This window comes from Molossus molossus, unplaced genomic scaffold, assembly GCF_014108415.1.
Source record: "Molossus molossus isolate mMolMol1 unplaced genomic scaffold, mMolMol1.p scaffold_m16_p_3, whole genome shotgun sequence".
Lineage (NCBI taxonomy): Eukaryota > Metazoa > Chordata > Mammalia > Chiroptera > Molossidae > Molossus > Molossus molossus.
In genome coordinates, this window is record NW_023425366.1 from 97,467,563 (window position 1) to 97,481,359 (window position 13,797).

A 13,797-nucleotide genomic window follows, 5' to 3' on the forward strand; every position below is an offset into this window, starting at 1 on the left:
TTTGTAAAGTGAGCATATGTAACACTTTTCATGGACCAGCGAGGGGCTGCTCCACCTTCAGCCCATTTCCACAGTTGCGTGGCCTTGGATGCCTGTTGGCCAGCATGTTCCAGGAGAACTGCCGTGTCACAGGAGTCAGAGTCCCGGTCAGTCAGTGGATACAGTGTTGCCCACCTACTGTGTGCCAGACATAAGCAAGATCCCTGTCCTCCTAGAGCTCATGGTGTGGCAGAGATATGGGCATCAATTAATAGCCACACATGGGAATACAGTTGGCAACCCGGAGTAAGTGCTATGAAGGCAGGGCACAGGGAGCCAGCTGGGAACGCTGATCTGGTGGGAGACTTCAGGAAGGCTTCCTGCAGGAGAGGGCCTTTGAGGTGAGGGTGGGTGTGACTGAGCCTTAACTGGTAGAGAGAGAGATGCTCAGGCCCTTAAGGGTAGCAGAAACATGTGAGTGAGGGACACAAGGGGAGGCCCGGCAGATGCTGGCCCAGAGCTCGTGAACCTCAGTGTGGAGTTTGCTTGCCATCCCACACGGGCACCGCAGCACCACAAAATCAGGAGGAAGTCAGGATGGTGGGTCATCTCCACTCTGGGGAGAATTCAGGCCTCAAGGGCAATCTTGTTTCTCTCTCCAGTATCTGGAGGTCATTAAAGCCTTAGGGTCCTGTGTGGCCCTGGTTCTGTGCAGTTCCCACCCAGGACATCGTCCTTGACCCTCAATGCTGCTGCCAAGGAAGGAGGCTGACAATAAATTTAAATTTATTGGGGTCACCAAATCTCCAGTGGGGTGAGCCCTGTGTGGGGTTCAGCTCGTCTGTGGAGCCTCCGGCAAAAAGCCTCCTGGAACTCAGTGTCCTCAGCTGAGAATGGCTTCAAGGCCGTCAGAGCGTAAATGAAGTCTGTAGACCCTGGGATTATGGCTGTTTGTCTTGTTGTGGAGGTGGTCTGGGGGGCTGACCTAAATCTGAATGGGATGCTCTCTGGGTAAGGGCTGGGAGTGGGGCAGGAGACCTCTCTGCTCCTTGGATCAGCTTTTACCTCTTGTCTCACATAGGCCCTTCAGACTGTGTGTGCTGTGTGTGCTGTGTGTGTAAATAAACAAATTGACAAATAAAAATTGTGCATATTTAAGGTATACAATGTAATGTTTTGATATATACACATATTGTGAAATGATTACCACAATCAAGCTAATTAACATATTCATTACCTCCCATAGTTACCTTTTTTTTTTATTATCCTCACCCGAGGACATTTTTTGATATTTTGTTCAGATAGAGTGGGAGGGAGAGAGAGCGAGAGAGAGAAACATCGATGTGAAAGGGACACATCGAGTGGTTGCCACCCACACTACCCAACCAGGGCCGGGGACAAACTGCAACCGAGGCACGTGCCCTTAGCAGGAACTGAACTCGGGTCTCTCCGGACTGCAGGCCAACGCTCTAACCGCTGAGCTAAACCAACTAGGCCAATAGTTACCATTTTTTTTGTTTGTTTGTTTGTTTTTTTTGTTTTATCCTCACCCGAGGACATTTTTCCATTTTTTGTTCAGATAGAGCGGGAGGGAGAGAGAGGAAGAGAGAGAGAGAGAAACATCGACGTGAAGGGACACATCGAGTGGCTGCCACCCACACGACCAACCAGGCCCCGGGACAAACTGCAACCAAGGTACGCGCCCCCAGCGGTAACCGAACCCGGGGCTCTCTGTACCGCAGGCCGACGCTCTAACCGCTGAGCCAAACTGGCCAGGGCACCATTTTTTATATGGTAAGACCACTTAGGATATGCTCTCTTAGCAAATTTCAAGTATATAATAAATTATTATTAACCACAGTGGCTATGCTGTACATTAAGTTTCTAGAACTTACTCCTCTTATAACTGACAGTTTGATCAATATCTCCCCTATTCCCCTACCTCCTACCCTCTGGTAACCACCTTTCTACTCTGTTAGTGTGAGCTCTACCTTTTTTATTGGTTCCATAAATGAGATCATGACATATTTGTCTTTCTGTGTCTGGTTTATTTCACTTAGTATACTGTCCTCCAGGGTTTATCCATGTTGCTGCAAATGGCAGGATTTCCTACTTTTTTATAGGTGAATAATATTCCATTATGTATATATGTATATAAATCACATTTTTTCTTTTTTTTTTTAAATGAAATTTTAAAATTTAAATTTATTGGGGTCACATTTTCTTTTTCTTTTTTAATCTTTATTGTTGAATGTAGAATGTATTACAGATGTTCCACATTTTTCCCCCATTGACCCCCTCCTCCTCACTCCTGCCCCCCTCCCACCTTTTCCCACACTATTGTCTGTGTCCATTGGTTATGCATTTAAGTTCTTTGGTTTATTTCTTCCCACCCCCCCAACCCCTTTCCCTTTGAGGTTTGTCAGTCTAGCAAACAATTTGTACTTCTTAATCCCTTCACCTTTTTCACCCATTCCCCCGAACCCCCTCCCATCTGGCAACCAACAAAATGTTCTCTGTATCTATGAGAATGTTTCTGTTCTACTTGTTCATTTTGTTTGTAGATTCCATTGTTGATAGATATGTATTCATTGCCATTTTGTTTGTTCATATATTTTATCTTTTTCTTCAAAAAGACCCTTCATCATTTCATATAATAACGGTTTGGTGGTGATGAACTCCTTTAACTCTTTCTTGTCTGGGAAACTCTTTATATGGCCATCGATTCTAAATGACAGCTTAGCAGGATAGAGTAATCTTGGTTGTAGGTTCTTGCTTTTCATCGCTCTGAGTATTTCTTGCCACTCCCTTCTGGCCTGCAAAGTTTCTTTTGAGAAATCAACTGACAGCCTTATGGGAACTCCCTTGTAGGTAACTAGCTCCCTTTCTCTTGCTGCTTTTAAGATTCTCTCTTTGTCTTGAACCTTTTGCATTTTGATGATGATGTGTCTTGGTGTGGGCCTCTTGGGGTTCATCTTGTTTGGGACTCTCTGTGCTTCCTGGACTTGTATGTCTGTTTCCTTCACCAAGTTAGGAAAGTTTTCTGCCATTATTGTTTCAAACAAGTTTTCAATTTCTTGTTCTCGCTCTTCTCCTTCTGGCACCCCCAAGATGCGAATGTTGGCACGCTTGAAGTTGTCCCAGAGGCTCCTTACACTATCCTCATTTTTTGGATTCTTTTTTCTTTTTGCTGTTCTGATTGGGTGTTTTTTGCTTCCTTATATTCCAAATCAATGGTTTGCTTCTTGGATTTACATACTCTACTATTGAATCTGTGTAAATCATTCTTTATTTCACTTAATGCCTCCTTCAATTCTAACTGTGCACCCATCATTTCTGACTGGTCCTTTTTTATGCTCTTGAGGCCCTCACTAAGTTCACTGAGGTTCTGAGTTCATTGAGTATCCTTATAAGCAGCATTTTGAACTCAGCATCTGTTAGGTTGCTTATCTCCATTTCGCTTAGTTCTTTTCTTGGGGTTTTGTTCTGTTCTCTCATTTGGGACCTGTTTCTTTGTCTCCTCATTTTGGCTGCCTCCCTGTGTTTGTTTCTGTGTATTACTTAACGAGTGGTATGGGGCTAGCTGAGACCGGATGCTGCTCATTTGAAAGAATTTAGGAAAAACCTGAAACAGGATCCAAGACAGGCCAATCCTATGGTTAAGCAAGTGGCAACACCTTGGGTGTACCTGAAAGTTGGGTGGGGCGGGGCGGGGCCTCAGGGAGTCACCAGGACGGGGCTACCAGTGTGAGCCAGGTTGCTGGAGTCCCAGATATGGCGACTGTCTGGCACCCCAGGGAAGGGCTCACCAAAGGAACAAAGGCCTCTGACAGGACGTTTGTCCCGGAGAAAGCCCCCTCTCCAGTGCCAAACAGCTCAGTTCTTCCCTGTATGTGTCTGGTGCCCCTCAAGCTGCCTCCCCTCCAAGCTTAGAGGGAGAGAGTCCGATGAGTCTATGCGCGGGCCCTTTAAGTAGCTGCCTGGGGCTCCAGCCGCTTCAGCCTCCCTGAGCCTCAGTTTCCGCTGGTTTTTCCTGCCGGAAGTTATGGGGTCTTCTCTTCCTGGTACTGGAACCCTGAGCAGGGCACCTGGTGTGGGACGGGGACCCCTCAGTCCTCAGGAAGGACCTTCCCAGTCAAGGTATCCTCCTGATTTTTACCGGCCACACGTGGGTGTGGGACCAGCCTGTCTCACCACCGGCCCTTGGGCCTCCGCCCCTCCGCCCCTCCTATCAGTCTGGATGTGGCTGCTGCTTTAATTTCATAGTTGTAGGACTTCCATTCAGCTTGATTTCAGGCGGTTTTGAATGATGGGTGTTCTGTAGTTTAGTTGTAACTTTGATGTGGTTGTGGGAGGAAGCATTTACCTACGCCGCCGTCTTGACCGGTTGTCGGGGTCACATTTTCTTTAACCATTCATCTGTTGATGGACACTTAAGTTGTTTCCATGTCTTGACTATTGTGAATAATATTGCAAAGAATACTGCTTTGGTTTCCTTTGGATATATACCCAGAAGTGGGATTGCTGGATCATAAAATAATTCTATATGTAATTTTATAAGGAAGCCTCCATACTATTTTCCATAGTGGCTGCACAATTTACAGTTCCACCAACAGTGATTGTCTTTACTCAGTCTACCAATAAAATGGTGATCTCTTCTGGAAACACTCTCACAGGTACACTCAGAAAAGTTATCTGGGCATCCCTTAATTCCAAGTTAACACACAAAACTAACCATCACAGCCTTGGCTGGGTACTCGGTTGGTTGGAGCATTGTCTCAATGCTCCAGGGTTGAGGGTTTGATCCCCTGTCTGGGCACATGCAGAAGTTGACCAATGAATGCATGGATGGGTAGAACAGCAAATTGATCTCTCTTTCTCTCTTTTCCTCCCTCTCTCTCTAAAAAAATTAATAAATTTTTAAAAATTAGGAGAAAAAGTTAGCCATCACAATAGGTAGAATTTATTAGCATTTGTATCCCCTGGAGAGTGTGTTAAACACTTAATGTAAATCTGTATTAGTCTACTTGGGCTGCTGTAACAAAATGCTATAAACTGGGTGGCTTAACCAACAGACATTTATTTTTCACAGTTCTTGGGTCTGGGTACCAGTAGGTTTGGTTCCCGGTGAAGGCCCTCTTTCTGGCTCACAGAGAGCTGTCTTCAGTGTCTGCACATGGAGGAGAGAGAGGGAGCTCTGATCTCTCTTCTTCTTGTTATGAGGACATTAATCCCATCACAGGGGCCCCACCCTCATGACCTCATCTAAACCTAATACCTCCCAAAGGCCCCACCTCTAAATACCAACACTTTGAGGGTTAGGGTTTCAACTTATGAATTTGGGGTGGGGGAGACACAAACATTCAGTCCATAACAGCATCATCTGTTTTTTATTTAGCATTTACATTTTATTCCTTTTTGAGTGATTTAAAAGGCACAAAATTCAAAATCCAAAAAGTATCGAAGAGTATAGAGTAAAAACTAAGGCCCCCACCCACCCTGGAGGTGATCCCTGTTATCAGTGTCTTGTGTGTTTTTCTGGGGGGAAATAAAGAATTCCAACTCTAGCTCTTGTAAATATAAATGTAAAAATTCAAAATGAAGTATTAGAAAATAGAATCCAGTGAGCTATAAAAAAGATAATCCATCATGACCAAATGGGACTTATCCCAGGAGTACTTTGTTGGTTTAACATTTGAATGTTAATTAGTTTGATTCATCAAAATAACAGAATAGAAGATAAAAATATGATCATATCAATAAATGTAGAAAAATCATTTGATAAAATTCAGCACTCATTCATGATAAAAAAAATTCTCTTAGTAAACTAGGTATAGAAGGGAATGTTCTCAGTCTAATAAAGATAACAAAACAGCAAATATCATACTAATTAATGAAATACCATACACATTCCACCTTAGCATGGGAATAAGAAAAGGATCACTGTTATCACTTCTGTTAACATTACACTATAGGCAGTAACACAAGGAGAAAATATAAAAGACATACAGATCAGAAACAAAGAGGATATAAAGAACTCTTTATTCACAGATGACATTATTGTATATATAGAAAATACAAAAGAATAGGCAAATGTAGTACTAGCACTAATAAATGAACTTATTAAGGTCACTGGATACAAGTGTTTCCCATCCCCCAAATTCATATGTTGAAATTTTAACCCCAATATGATGGTATTTTGAGATGGGGCCTTTGAGAGGTGATTAGGTTGTGAGGGTGGAGCCCTCCGTAATGGGATTTGTGTTCTTATAAAGGCGACTCCACAGAGCTCCCTTGCCCCTTCTTAACTGTGAAGACATAGTGAGAATATGGTTGTCTAGGTATCAGGAGGTGAGCCCTCACTAGACCTGGAATCTGCCAGCATTTTGATCTTGGGGTTCCCAGCTTCCAGAACTATGAGAAATATGTTTCTGTTAAGAGCCACTTAGGCTATGATATTCTGTTATAGCAGCTGGAACGAGAAACTAAGATACAAGATTAATATAAATAAATAAATAAATAACTATCTACTAGCAGAAGCAAGTGGAAAGTGAAATGTAAAAAACAAACAAACAGCCCTGGCCAGTTTGGCTCAGCGGTTAGAGCATCGGCCTGCGGTCCTGAGAGACCCGGGTTTGGTTCCCGCTAAGGGCGCATACCTCGGTTGCAGTTTGTCCCCGGCTCTGGTCGGTTGTGCGGGTGGCAGCCACTCGATGTGTTCCTTTCACATCGATGTTTCTCTCTCTCTCTCTGTTCCTCTCTCTCCCTCCCACTCTACCTGAACAAAAAATGGAAAAATGTCCTTGGGTGAGGATTAAAAACAAACAAACAAACAAACAAACAAACAAACAAACAGCACCTCATACAGTAAAATAAAAAAGCATTAAATACTATTATGGGGTGAATTTATATATCCCCCATATTCATATGTTGAAGCCCCCAATGTGATTGTATTTAGAAATGGGCTCTCTAAGGAAGTAATTAAGGTTAAATGAGATCATTAAGGATGGGGCCCTGATCCAATAGGATTAGTGTCCTTATAAGAAGAGACACCAGCCCTGGCCAATTTGGCTCAGCAATTAGAGCATCAGACTATGGTCTGGAGAGACCCGGGTTCGGTTCCCACTAAGGTCACGTGCCTCGGTTGCAGTTTGTCCCCGGCTCTGGTTGGGTCATGCGGGTGGCAACCACTCGATGTGTCCTTTTCACATCGATGTTTCTCTCTCTCTCTCTCTTTCTCTCTCCCACTCTATCTGAACAAAATATCAAAAAATGTCCTCAGGTGAGGATAAAAAAAAAAGAAGAGACACCAGAGTTCTCTACACACACACACACACACACACACACACACACACACACACACACTAAAGAAAAGCCATGTGAGGACACAGTGAGAAAGTGTTTGCCTGCTAGTCAGGAAGAGAGTCCTCACCAGAATCTGAATTGGCTGGAATCTTGATCTCAGACTTCCCAGCTTCCAGAACTTTGAGAATACAAGTTTCTGTTGTTTAAGCCATTCAGTTTATGATATTTTACAATGGCAGCCTGAGCAGACTAAGACAAATACCTAGGAGTAAATTTAATGAAAGATCTGCATCCTACTGAGAAAAATTAAAGAAGAGCCAAAAAAATGGAAAGTTCTGCCATGGATAGGAAGACTCAATATTATTAAGATGTCAGTTTTCTAGAAATTGATCTATAGATTCTGTGTAATCTTTATCAAAATCATAGCAAGACTTTTTTTTTTTTTGCAGAAATTGATAAGTCAATTAAAAATATGGTAATGCAAAGATCCTAGATATCCAAGACAATTTTGAAGAATAACAAAATTGGAAAAAGACTTACATTACCAGATTTTGAGACTCACTATAAAGCTACATTTATTAAAACAGCATGGTCTTGGTGCAAAGATAGAAAAACAGATCAATGGAATAGACTAGAGAATCCAGCAACAGACTTACATTTAAATGATCATTTGGCTGTCAACAAGGCTAAAATAATTCAACGGAGGAGAAGAAGATCTTTCCTTTCTTTCTTTTTATAACCCTCACCTGAAAATATTTTCTCATTTATCCTCAGATAGAGCAGGAGGGAGGGAGGGAGGAAGAGAGAAAGAGAGAAACATAGATGTGAGAGAGACTCATCGATTGGTTGCCACCTGCACGACCCCAACTGGAACTGGGGATGAAATGCAACTGAAGTATGTGCCCTTGGCCAGAATCAAACCCAGGACTCTTTGGTCCTCAGGCTGGTGTTCTAACCACTGAGAAAAACTGGCCAGGGCAAAAAGAAGGTCTTTTCGATGAATGGTGCTGGGGCAAGTGGGTAGCCAAATGGGAAACAATGAACCTTGATTCCTACCCAATAAATAATAAAATTAAAAATTGAGCCCTGGCCAGTTTGGCTCAGCAGTTAGAGCATCATCCTGCGGTCCAGAGACCCGGGTTTGGTCCCTGCTAAGAGCACGTACCTTGGTTGCAGTTTGTCCCTGGCTCTGGTTGGGTCGTGTGGGTGGCAACCACTTGATGTGTCCCTTTCACGTCGATGTTTCTCTCTCTCTCCTTTCCTCTCTTTCCCTCCCACTCTATCTGAACAAAAAAATGGAAAAATGTCCTCGGGTGAGGATAAAAAAAAATTGATGATCATAAATGCACCGTTAAGAAATGAAAAGGTAAGCCACAGATTGGGAGACAACATTTGTAATACATACATCTGCAAAGGTCTCCTATAAAGAATATACAGGGTTGGTCAAAAGTAGGTTTATAGTTGTTCATATGGAAAAATAATTAATAAATAATAATACAAGAATAAACTCTGTGTTTTGTGTACTCATAACTATAAACCTACATTTGCCCCACCCTGTATATATCTTACAAATCAATAAGAAAAAAAACAAATAAAATCCAATGTAAAAGTGGGCAAAAATCTCAAACAGGCACTTCATAAGAAGGTATGCAAGTGACAAACATGAAAAGGTGTGACTTTATTTAGCGAACAGAATTTGCAAATTGAAACCACAACGAAGGAGTACTACATACACCCTAGAATGACTAAAATGAAAATGACAGACAATATCAAATGTTGGCAAGGTTATGGAGCAACTGGAACTCATACACTGCTGCTAGTATGTGGACTGTTTCATCCAAACAGGTCATGGAAACTTGTTTGTAACATCCATTAAAGTTAATATATATCCATCCTATGTCCCATCAATTCTATTCCTAGGTATTTAACCTGAAGAAATAAAAATACTTGTTTACAAGACTATATGAGAATGCTCATAGCATCTTTGTCCATTATAGCTCAAGACTAGAAACAACCCAAATATCCATCAACAGGAGAATGGACAAATTGGGGTATGTTTATATAATGGAATATTATTTAGCAATAGAAAGGAGCAAAATACTGATACACTTAACAGGGGTGAAACTCAGATATAATGAATAAGTGAAAGAAGGCAGATACAAACAAGTGCATGCTGTTAGGTTCCATTTACATGAAATTTCAGAACAGGCAAAACTAATCTCTGGTGAGAGAAGTCAGAAGAGTGGTTGTGTCTGGGGGCTGGGTGATCAACATGAAGGGGACACAAGGGGACTTTCGAGTGATAGGACTATTGGTGTTAAAATTCATTGACCCAAACATTAGATTTGTCTTTTACTGTATGTAAATTGTATTTTAATAACACAAGAAAAACATCCCATTATAATGTGAGGAGAGAATCCAGTGCTTTCCTTCACAGCACTCTCGCAGTGTGTGGTCATACACTCACGTGTGATACATGATTAGTGCCACAAGCTCTAGCTCTGACAGAGCGAAGCCCGTGTCTTCTTCGTTTTTGTATTCCCAGAGCCTGGCACACAGCAGGCTCTTGGTGTGTATCTGTGAGTGCACGAATGAGTGTGGGGTTAAAACCAAGGTCTGTACAAGGTGTTGCAGGAAGACTGAGGGAGCCTGTCATCTCTGGCCTGGGACAGCGGGGAGTGAAGGGGTTTTAGGGGGTGGGGGGTGGGTTGCTTCACCGAGGAGGAGGGGACATTTGAGTTACATCCTGAAAGCTCTTGGGAGTTTTCTCAGGCAGAGTAAGAGAAGAGCAGGTAGGCAGAACAGCCTTCACATGCAAAGGCCCATGGGGGAAAGCAGCTTGTGTGCTGGTGGTAGGAGCCTTGGCTGGTGGTAGTAGGGAGATAGGCAGGGCCTTATTTACTGACCTAAAGAGTTTGGTCTTTCGTCTATGGGAGCCATTTTAAGAGAGAGCAGTCACAAAACTGGATCTGCATTTTAGAAAGACCTGGGTTTGCAGACTGGACCCCAGCGGAAGGGCTGGGAGTTCTTCATGGATGTAAAAGGATAAAGCTCCCCAGCTTCTTGCCCAAATTGAGGGAGAGGCGGTGAACACTGAACCTGCCTTGGGCCTTCAGGTAAGACTGGAGGGGTCAGCCATGCTGAGCCCTGGACCTCTGGGCTGGTGAAGCAGCGCCACCTACTGGTGTGCCCTACTGCTGGACTTTGCAGGCCATCTGATTCCTTTTGGTCCCATAGCAGGACAGGTCAGCGCCATGGTCTCAAAATGAGGGGCAGAAAGAGGAGCTCTCCTTTTGGTTCGGGGCCCAAGCTCAGTACCTTGTGCAGATGTAGGAAGGAATGGACACAAACTAGTATTACTAGGCTCTGCCAGTTCCGCCTGCATTTGGGTCCTAGTTTCACCACCTTGAGAAAGTTATTAACTTCTCTGCCTCAGTTTTCTCATCTGTACATTAGGAACACTAATAGAATCCATCTGTTAGGGTTATTATGAATGGTACCTGATACATGGTGAGCACTCAAAGCTCTTGTTATACCTACACATGTTAGTATTTTTATCATCATCATCATTCAGGGTGTGGACGGAAGAATGCCTGGTGCGTTTTGGAAGGCTCATGGGCTGGAGGCCAAGGGGCAGTCTATGACACACGGGGCTATAGGGTAGCTGTGTGAGCTGGAGAAGGGCCTGCATACGTGGCTAAGCAGGCCAGACTCTCCTGTCCACAGTGGGGACTGACGAATGATGTGGGCTGGGAGGAGTGAGGTCAGATCTGTGCACCCCTTTCTGCTCTCATTGCCTCACACATGTGCCCTCCCAGGGAACCTCACACAGCACATTCTGGTCTCCATGGGATCTCGTCATGCAGACCAGGAAATGGGCTCAGGGAGGTTAAGGTAGGTGTGCAAGTCTGCGTTGTACACTGGAGGCAGAGCCTGAAGCCCAGGTTTCATCTACCCCATGGTGCTGAGGTTGTGGGAGGGTCCCTTTCATGACATCAGATGCATTGGGTAGGACACAAAAGCAATGAGTGACTTGACCCTCCTGCCATACATAGGTGGATTCTGAAGCTTTTCTAATCTTTCTCAGCCAGAGCAACAAGTTCATTCCAGGAATTAATTTAAAAACTGGCATTTTTTTTAAATCCTCACCTGAGGATATTTTTCTATTTATCTTCAGATAGAGTGGGAGGGAGGGAGAGGGAGGGAGAGAAAGAGAAACATCAACGTGAGAGGGACACATTGACTGGTTGCCTCCCCCAGGACCCCCACCAGGGCCAGGGACAAACTGCAACTAAAGTACGTGCTCTTGACTGGAATTGAACCCTCAACTCTTTGGTCCACGGGCTGACGTTCCAACTGCTGAGCCAAACCGGCCAGAGCAAAAACTGGCATCTTTAAAACAATTTTCTGCTAGGTAATTCATGTTTTTTTTTCTAGTTTTATTGAAAAATAATTGATGTACAGCGCTATATAAGTTTAAGGTCTACAGCCTGATGGTTTGATTTACATATATTGTGAAATGATTACCACCATGAAACTGGCATCTTTTATCTAAATTAAATCTTTTCCACTCTCCTGGCTGAGCCTGCTCCAGGCTGGGAGGTGTGCAGCAGGAAGCCGGTGTGAGAGTGTGAGCCTGTGGATGAGTGCATGTGAGTGTTGAGTGTGTGAGCATGTGTGTGGGTGTGTGAAAGCATGTGAGGTGTGAGTGAGCGTGCAAGTGAATGTGTATGTAAGTGTAAAAGTGTGTTTATAATGCACACTCTGTATTTACACTCTGTGGACCCAGGCTCATTAACCCATCTAAGTCTCACCAGGCCACCTGCTGTGAGAAGTGGGGATTGAGACACAGTGTCTCTGCCACTCTCTATCCCCCTTGGCCTGTGCCAGTTGCTTCCTGGGGGGTGGGGAATCTCAAGTCAAAGGCCTGAGTTTGCTCTCCAGGCCCCAGCTGTGGGCATTTCTCTGTGCACACTTCTGGCTCCTCACTGGAAGGTTCCTGCCCCGGCTGCACACAGCCACACCCTCCTTAGCTCTCTAGGGGAAAGCTGGTTTGCTGGAATGTTTACGAAACATGAGTGAGAGGATTTTTAAAAAAAGAGAAATTAGTGTAACAGGATTTTGCAGATTTGGCGCAGTATTTCTGAAATTCAAGATGTGACTCGTGCGTTTTCCTGTCAACAGTGCATCTTGAAATGTCACGCTTGCTGCTACCAATTAATTCATAGTTTTCCCATTCACCGATTAAGTTGCTTGGTGTCAGCAGATTCAGATTTTGTGAAGTCATGGAGTTTTGCTTTCAAGAGGAAGCTGTGCCAGCTTGATCAGGCAGCAGAGTTAGAGTGACGCACGGACAGTGAATAGCGAGGCTGATCCCCCAGCGCAATTTGGTCACATATGTTATATTCACTGTTCTTGGAGTTTCACAAATTCCAAAATAAGTTTGATGCAAAATAAGTATCAAACTTACTTGTAAGAAAAAAAATTGAAGCTATAGGACTTTGAAATTTTACTATGGACCCGACAGCAATTTGTGGAGCATTTTATGGCTGTGGGATTCCCGCTACTGGATTGTTAAGTTTTCACTGAAGTGTCTCTCCACGGTATAGCATGTAGTTGGCACTCAAAAAGCATTCATTGGATGAGTCAACAAAAGGAAATCATGTTTGGGAAAAAGGTTGGAGTTCAGTGACTTGCGGGTGGTTGGAAATTGCACAGGTTCTAATGATATTTTTCTTGTCCTTACTCATTATTTTGGTCAATGTCTTACCTTGAACTGCTGTAACAGAATATCACAGATGGGGTGGCTTGAACAACAGAACTTTATTTTCTCAGGCAGCTGTCTTCTGTGTCCCCACGTGGCCTTTCCTCAGTGTGTGTGGGGTTAGGGCTTCAGCATACAAATTCTGGGGTACACAGTTCAGGCCATAACACTCAGTGTGCAGGACATTTTCCCACCTAGGTGGTCACTCTTGGAGACTTTCAGGAAGGCAGAGCTGGAAGGCACTTTAGAACACACTTGGCACTGAGAGGGATGGTCACTTGCCCAGGGCCACATGGCCAGTGGCACAGAGCTGGGGCCACAGGATCCATGGCTGGGCAGCTCTCAGAGCCCTGAGCGGGGCTGGCTCTGCAGGAATTGGGTCTGGGGGTGGGCAGTTGGGCTCTCACACTGTCCTGATGCTGCCCTTGTGTTAGTTACAGGACTCTGATCAGACCCACATACAGAGTGTCCTACCGAACGGTGACGGCGCTGGAGTGGAGGTGCTGCCCTGGCTTTACTGGGAGCAACTGTGATGAGGGTGAGTCTACTGGGACACAGAGGTGGGGGGCTGGGCTCTCAGGTCCTGAATGCTTCTCCCGATGCCCTCTTCCTGTGAGCTGATCTCTGTTCCTTCCTCCACATTCTTTTTCTCCTTTTCCCAACACCTCAGAACCAAATGCTCTGGACTGGCCAAACTGGGGTGAGGCTGCCACCCTGCCCATGGCACTGAGATGGGGGTCCCTGTGTGC

General features: G+C 44.3%; 1 protein-coding gene across 2 annotated transcripts in view; it reads left to right on the plus strand.

The window, feature by feature from the left end:
• The window catches only part of COL26A1 (collagen type XXVI alpha 1 chain), a 198,288-nt gene that overhangs the window by 85,331 nt on the left and 99,160 nt on the right, over positions 1-13,797 (plus strand). The window contains exon 3 of one of the 2 annotated variants that reach the window (XM_036280244.1): positions 13,483-13,586. In XM_036280244.1, the coding sequence (XP_036136137.1) occupies positions 13,483-13,586 (104 nt within the window). The remainder of the gene's footprint in view (positions 1-13,482; positions 13,587-13,797) is intronic. The other variant, XM_036280245.1, reaches the window with a different exon arrangement.